The sequence below is a fragment of the Haliotis cracherodii genome, unplaced genomic scaffold (genome assembly GCF_022045235.1).
Source record: "Haliotis cracherodii isolate W230 unplaced genomic scaffold, xgHalCrac1.p SCAF_11, whole genome shotgun sequence".
NCBI classification, from domain to species: Eukaryota; Metazoa; Mollusca; class Gastropoda; order Lepetellida; family Haliotidae; genus Haliotis; species Haliotis cracherodii.
Window position 1 is genome coordinate 13,251,561 of NW_027266266.1, and position 8,375 is coordinate 13,259,935.

The following is an 8,375-nucleotide window of genomic DNA, read 5'->3' on the forward strand; positions in this document are numbered from 1 at the left end:
TAGTTGCATATTACGATGGCTGCAGAGATAAACTTGCTAACAATAAACCATTGATGCTTTAGATAAACATACTGTATATAAATATATTTATATAAACATATATCTTTTGGATTTTCAACAGGTTTTGTTTACAGTATTTAAATTAGTTCTTTATATTGACAAGAACAAGTGTCGTTTTCAACATTTTAGTTAATTATCGTCGTCGGAATGAAAAAAAAACCCCACTGCTTTTTCTTCTTTTCTTTTTTTCACATTTCATTTTTAAAAGGGCAGGTCGTATCGTGACCAGTATAACAGGTGAAGTCTGATCGTTTGCATATTGTGGCTGCCTCTCAACCAAAGAAATATTTTACGGAATAGAAACTCCTTAATCGGGATTGTCTCATTTATAGACAATTTAATGCTTAAGGGCTCAGTCACACATTCAGCATTTGTACTGCCGTCCTTGATAGGACCACTCCCGATTAAAATTTGTCAAAAGTCTGATCACGATTCTGTGATTCGTGGCGGGAACCTCACAAATTTGTAAAAAACATTTATTTAATCACGACAACAATCAGATATTGTTCAGAAAGCGTCCCTTTTTAAACGTTTCCAGTCGAATTCGTCCCGATTCTTCCGTTCTCATTCCGAATCTGATCCGATTTGTATCTTCTGCATGGTACAAAACGGACCGAATCTGTCCCGACAACGTCCCGATTCTCCCGAATGCGATCCGACAGAGACAGTGAACCGACAAAGACGATTGCGACAGTATTCGTTCAGCACCTGGTATCCTGACTATGTCTTAGTGGTTCACGAACACCTGCTTATCATATAGACGGAATCGTTGAGTGGAGTGTGTTTTGGACAGTTTTTTCTTATGAATCAAACACGTGATTGTCAGTAACACCGATTGTGATTTCATGAACCAGAGCAACATTACATGTCATAATCAGCAACATTACACTCACTACCAGCAACATTACACTCACTACCAGCAATTTTAGACGTCAGAACCAGCAGGATTACACTCACTACCAGAAGGAATAGACGTCAGAACCAGCAACATTACATGTCAGAACCAGCAACATTACACTCACTACCAAAAGGAATAGACGTCAGAACCAGCAACATTACATGTCAGAACCAGCAAGATTACACTCACTACCAGAAGGAATAGACGTCAGAACCAGCAACATTACATGTCAGAAGCAGCAACATTACACGTCAGAACCAGCAAGATTACACTCACTACCAGAAGGAATAGACGTCAGAACAAGCAACATTACATGTCAGAACCAGCAAGATTACACTCACTACCAGAAGGAATAGACGTCAGAACCAGCAACATTACATGTCAGAATCAGCAAGATTATACTCACTACAAGAAGGAATAGACGTCAGAACCAGCAACATTACATGTCAGAACCAGCAACATTACACGTCAGAACCAGCAAGATTACACTCACTCCTCGAAAAATTAAACGTCAGAACGAGCAAGATTACAGTCGGAACCAGCAAGATTACACTCACTACCAGAAGGAATAGACGTCAGAACCAGCAACATTACATGTCAGAATCAGCAAGATTACACTCACTACCAGAAGGAATAGACGTCAGAACCAGCAACATTACATGTCAGAACCAGCAACATTACACGTCAGAACCAGCAAGATTACACTCACTCCTAGAAAAATTAAACGTCAGAACGAGCAAGATTACAGTCGGAACCAGCAAGATTACACTCACTACCAGAAGGAATAGACGTCAGAACCAGCAACATTACATGTCAGAATCAGCAAGATTACACTCACTACCAGAAGGAATAGACGTCAGAACCAGCAACATTACATGTCATAACCAGCAACATTACACGTCATAACCAGCAAGATTACACTCACTCCTCGAAAAATTAAACGTCAGAACGAGCAAGATAACAGTCGGAACCATCAAGATTACACTCACTACCAGAAGGAATAGACGTCAGAACCAGCAACATTACATGTCAGAATCAGCAACATTACACTCACTACCAGAAGGATTAGACGTCAGAACCAGCAACATTACATGTCAGAATCAGCAAGATTACACTCACTACCAGAAGGAATAGACGTCAGAACCAGCAACATTACATGTCAGAATCAGCAAGATTACACTCACTACCAGAAGGAATAGACGTCAGAACCAGCAACATTACATGTCAGAACCAGCAACATTACACGTCAGAACCAGCAAGATTACACTCACTCCTAGAAAAATTAAACGTCAGAACGAGCAAGATTACAGTCGGAACCAGCAAGATTACACTCACTACCAGAAGGAATAGACGTCAGAACCAGCAACATTACATGTCAGAATCAGCAAGATTACACTCACTACCAGAAGGAATAGACGTCAGAACCAGCAACATTACATGTCATAACCAGCAACATTACACGTCATAACCAGCAAGATTACACTCACTCCTCGAAAAATTAAACGTCAGAACGAGCAAGATAACAGTCGGAACCATCAAGATTACACTCACTACCAGAAGGAATAGACGTCAGAACCAGCAACATTACATGTCAGAATCAGCAACATTACACTCACTACCAGAAGGAATAGACGTCAGAACCAGCAACATTACATGTCATAACCAGCAACATTACACGTCAGAACCAGCAAGATTACACTCACTCCTAGAAAAATTAAACGTCAGAAGGAGCAAGATTACAATTAGAACCAGCAACATTACACATGAAAATCAGCAACATTACACATCAAAATCAGCAAAAATAGACGTCAGAACCAGCAACATTTCACGTTACAGCCAGCAACATTGAACGTCAGAACGAGCAAGATTACATGTCAAAATCAGCAACATTACATTTTGTACAGAGATTGTACAGAGATCTTTTTTCAATCGCAGGGAACAAGAAATCAGGAAACCCTACTTTATGTTTCCGTGTCTAGTTAACCCTAACACAAATGTAACAGAGGAAATATTGGTAAGGTAAGTCATCGAATGGGTTAACGTCCTGCTCTGGACAAAATATGAATCATTTAACCGTTAGATTTCTCCGCATTGCTCCAGTCCTCAAGAACAGAAGCTCGTGAAAGGTTGCATCGTCGTCTTCCCTGTAAGTATCAAAGGTCATTGGTAGTAGTCGTAAGTAGGGTAGTAGTGGGGAATTGGTAGTGATGGTACCGGTAGTAACATAGTAACATGTAGACATGGTAATATGACATAAGAAGGAAGTGATGTTTGTGATAGCAGTGTCTGTTTTTAGAGCGATTTTACTTCGGGATGTCCTCACACATGAAGCTGACACTTTGATACAACTGAAATACTATTCGAAGCGGCATTAAAAAAACCAACTTAACGTAGTAGTACTTGTGTCTCTATAGATCGTGGTGATTTTAATCAATTTGAAGTATTTGAAGTTGTAATGATATCAGTACAAGTACAGGAAAATTATCAGTGGTAGTAGTAGTAGTAGTAGCAGAAGTAGATTTAGTGGTAGTAGTAGCAGTAGTGATAGTATTATTAGTGATAGCAGCAGTGGTAGTAGTTGTAGTAGTAGTACATCAGGACAAGTAGTAGTAGTAGTAGTTGTTGTTGTAGTAGCAGTCGTAGTACATGTACATTTCTTTACCAGCACAGCTAAACAGATAAACCATAGGGCCGTGTCTTTGTTCGTTTAATGACTTACCCCTAAGGTAGTCCGGGTGAGAATAAGACCCAGGAACCCCATTGCAGAAGCGTCTAAGTCATTCAGTCATATTCATTGACAGTGGTTAATGGCGTGACATCGTGCTCATACTTTCAGTCACCGGTTTTCCAAGTCAAGACTCAATTATTCACCTTTTTACCGTCATATAGCTGGATATTACTGAATCTGGCGTTCACTCACTCTTGTGAGGAGCCTAATAACAAATATCCCCCCGCCGTGATATTGCTGGAATATTGCTAAAAGCGGCGTAACATCAAACTCACTCGCTTTTACATCACTTTAATGTCTGGTTTGTTTACATACCGCCGTCGCATGGCAGGAGTACTGTTGTGCGGTTTCATGCACAAAACACACACATCTTTTCATGCAAATTGTAGAAATGGCGGATGATCCGTAGAGCAGGACATGCTTGCCCTCTTCGCAAACGCCCTGTGTCATGACTGATTTTCAGTGATCCATTCACTGAATTGTCACCGTTATCTTGCCTTTTGCGCACAGTGGAATCTGTTCCGGCAGGTGGTTGGGACTGAGTGTTCTCTGTCGTTGATGTTTATTATGTTTATGTTGTTTGTTTACAAAAGCATTTCGGTAATTTAGTTAACGCTGTACTCTGGAATCCCCTTGTAGCCACACACTTCCATGTTCACAGCGTTACAATGTATTTTTGTTGAAGATGGAAATGGGGCGGTCGGGTAGCCTAGTGGTTAAAGCGTTCGCTCGAAACGCCGAAGACCCGGGTTCGATTCCCGACATAGGTTCAATGTATGAAGCTCATTTCTGGTATCCCCCGCAGTGATATTGCTGGAATTTTACTAAAAGAGGCGTAAAATCAAACCCTCTCACTCACTCACTCAGTGTGTGTGTGAATGTATATCTTAGTGTTATAGATAACCCACGAGTGAGTGAGTGAGTGAGTGTGTGGGGTTTAACGATGCTTTTAACAGTATTCCAGTTATATCGCGGCGTGTCAGCTTAATGTGTGAGGAAAGCCCGAAGTGATGCAGAACTTAGACGTTTACCAGTTCGGTAAAAACCCACGAGCAAGGGAATGGTGCTGACAAACCTAGAAACATAATTGGGGCGAACCGGGATTCGAACCCACAATCATAGGTTTCTGGCGTGCCTAAGGGACGCAACCCTGCACAGCGAATCGCGGCGCTTTAGACGACTGAGCCACCCGTGCCCCCCAGATAACCCAAGAGAAAACTGAAATAAGAATATTAGGATAAATATAACGATATGTTTTGTAACGTATAATCACGTTTTGTTTCTTTGTGTGTTTGTTGTTTAACGCTGCACTCAGCAATATTCTAGCTATATGACAGCGGTCTGTAAATAATTGAGTCTGGACAAGACAATCCAGTGATTGACATCATGAGCATCGATCCATGCAATTGGGATACGATGACACGTATCAACCAAGTCAGCTAGCCTGACCACCCGATCCCGTTAGTCGCCTCCTACGACAAGCATAGTCGCCTTTTACGGCAAGCAAGGGTTGCTGAAGACCTACTCTACCCCGGGTCTTTACGGGTCGTATCATCATGTATGACATCGTGCGTTTGATGTTTGACAATTGAAGTAACAAACTGAACTGATCTTAGCCACGTCCTTCATAACCAAGGCCCTCGCATAAAACAAAAGACAATACTGCTCTGTTTTATAACGATGCACAGTTCTTATTAATTAGGGCCTTGTATAGCATGTCAACAAATCTGATACGAAAACTGTTTATGCAATGCATCAACACGGCAGTACATTCTTTGTTTGTCAAATAATATTTCCATTCATGTTCCTTCTTTTTGATGGGGGCACGGGTGGCCCAGTCGTCTGAGGCGCCCGATTCGCTGTGCAGAGTTGCGTCCCTTGGGTACGCCAGAAACCTATGGTTGTGGGTTCGAATCCCGGTTCACTACGATTATGTTTCTAGGTTTGTCAGCACCATACCACTTCGGGCTTTCCTCCCACATTAAGCTAACACGCTGTGATGTAACTGGAATACTGTTAAAAGCGGTGTTAAACCCAACTCACTCACTCCTTCTTTTTGCAGCCGAAAGTGCGTTTTGCCTGTTTACTCCCTCAAGTATCCTCATCATGGACATTCTCATGGCAGCGTTTTTGGCTCTCTACCTTGGGTCACGTGGATTGGTCAGCTCGCTTCCTTGTCCGCCTTGTAGGTGCCAAGTCTTCAAAAATGGAACCATGCAAATGAATTGTATTAACACCAATCTGACGGAGATACCCTCGCCTCCAAAGACAGGGAAGCACAAATACAAGTTATCCGTGTACTTCATTGGGAACCGCTTGCCAGTATTGACCAAGAAGATAATGACACCACTTCAAACTCATCAAAATTTGTATTATCTCAGTCTAAGGAGAAACGGTATTCGGCAAATATCTTGTGATGCATTTCAAAGTCTGGATATGTTGTACGGATTAGATATAAGCGATAATAACGTGACGAATACAAGTCTTGAGAAATCATTTTGGGGCTTGAGAAATCACACCAGTCTACGACTTAACATCAGTTCTATGGGATTACACGTCAGCGATGACTTTTTTCACCACTTGCAACACATACCTGATCTAAACATCACAATGAGGAATAACTCGCTCTCTGAAATCCCTCATACAGCGATGAAAGTCCTCCGTCATCTCCAATACTTAGACCTTGGACAGAATGATTTCTCCGACATTAAACTACCAGAAAATTACACACTTTGGACATATGAGCTAAGACTGGATGACAATAAGTTCAGGAAATTTCCAAATTTTTGCATATTAAACTCTTCCAGATCACAATTTCCAAATTTAAAAAGACTTCACTTTAAATACAACAAAATGGAAGATCTGAACAGTGACCATTATGACTGTTTGCATTTTCTGACCCATCTATACCTTGATGGCAGTCCTCTACGTATTTTAAGGAGAAATCAGTTCGCAAGACTCCCCAAGTTGTACTTGATATCACTGGCATACGTAGGGTGTGCAATGGACAAAATAGAAGGCTTTGTTTTCAATAATACGGCTTTAAAACATATTGACTTCCATAAAAATCACATTTGGATTAATGAACACAATCTGACAATGTTTCATGGCTGCACGTCCCTGGAATCGCTGAACTTGGAGGATAATATTCTGCAAAAAATGACTCAAAATGACTTTGATCAATTGTTTAAAGATCTTCATTTCCTGATGTATTTAACAATAGGTAGGGGAGGTCTTTATTATATTCCAAGAGTCATAACATCAAGTTTAACAAAGTTGAGAAAGCTTGAACTATATGGAAACGGAATTCCCTCTTGGGAGGACGGTCGACTAGATAATCTTACAAGATTAGAGAAATTACATATGAGAAATAATAGAATTACGGTTATTACACAACGTTCATTTCCTGAACATTTTATAAAGGGTGCAATGAGTTTGGACTTTAGCCATAACATATTCTCATGCACTTGTAATTTGTTGTGGTTTGTTGAGTGGATGAAGTCAAATGAGAAGATAATATCACATCTGTCGGATTACAGATGTGAAAGTCCTGATTTTCTCAAGGGGACTGGGCTCCTTAATCTGACGTTATCTGAAAATAAATGTCTGTTGAGTCAGAATGAGCGAATCATCACCCTAGCTGCAGGAGGCATATTGATAGTGTTCCTGGTAGTCGGGGCAGTGATGTATCGCTACCGTTGGCACATCCGTTACTTCATCTATATGGTCAGATACAGTCAACGTCAGGAAGTGGACACTCGCGAATACGAATATGACGCGTTTGTGGCCTACTCTGCAGCAGATCGTCAGTGGGTCATTCGGAATATGTTGCCTGTTCTGGAAGGAAATGAAAACCTGAAACTCTGCGTTCATGACAGGGACTTTGAGGTTGGAAAATTAATCGTGGATAACATAGTTGATGCCATTGAAACAAGCCGAAAAATCGTCATCGTCCTCTCCAATGAGTTTGCCATAAGTGACTGGTGCCTATTTGAGCTGAACCTCATTCAGCGTCACGTGCTGGAGAATGGACAGCGCCTCCTGGTGGTGGTGATGCTGGAAGAGATAGACACACGTCACGTGACCAAAGCTATGAGAGCCATGTTGCAGACGACAACCTACCTGATGTGGGGAGAGGAAGAGTATGCCAGAAAAGCCTTCTTCGACAGGATGAAGATGATATTGCGGAGGCAAGAACAAAATTAACAGAAAAGAAGGTTGTCAGTTTAAAGAACACAATAATCTGATTGTTACTGTGTCAGAGTGGAGTATTCCGGAGACGGCCTCCGTGGTCTAGCGTCCGACCGGAGAGCGGAAGGTCCGGGATTTGATCCCCGGCCGCGTCATACCAAAAGATGGTACTTCTTACCCTGTCTGGCGCTCGGCATTAATGAGCTAAAACAAGGACTGCTCGGCTCGGAGTCAGTACACTGTGTCAGAGTGGAGTATTCATGTTGTATTCATGGGGTATCTCCCAACGTGGACGGCCTCCGTGGTCTAGCGTCCGACCGGAGAGCGGAAGGTCCGGGGTTTGATCCCCGGCCGCGTCATACCAAAAGACGTAAAAGTATGGTACTTGTTACCCTGTCTGGCGCTCGGCATTAAGGGGTTAAAACAATCACTGTTGGGCTCGGAGTCAGTATACTGTGTCTGAGTGGGGTATTCATGTTAAACTGTGACATGATATCT

At 41.9% G+C, this 8,375-nt stretch overlaps 1 protein-coding gene across 1 annotated transcript; it reads left to right on the forward strand.

Annotated features, from left to right (window-relative positions):
- Nucleotides 1-3,095: 3,095 nt before the first annotated feature.
- On the forward strand, nt 3,096-7,892 carry LOC139455401 (toll-like receptor 3). Its single transcript, XM_071236956.1, has 2 exons — nt 3,096-3,104; nt 5,749-7,892. The coding sequence occupies exon 2, from the start codon at nt 5,793-5,795 to the stop codon at nt 7,890-7,892; it is 2,100 nt and encodes a 699-aa protein (XP_071093057.1). The 5' UTR covers nt 3,096-3,104; nt 5,749-5,792.
- The last annotated feature ends 483 nt before the right edge of the window (nt 7,893-8,375 follow it).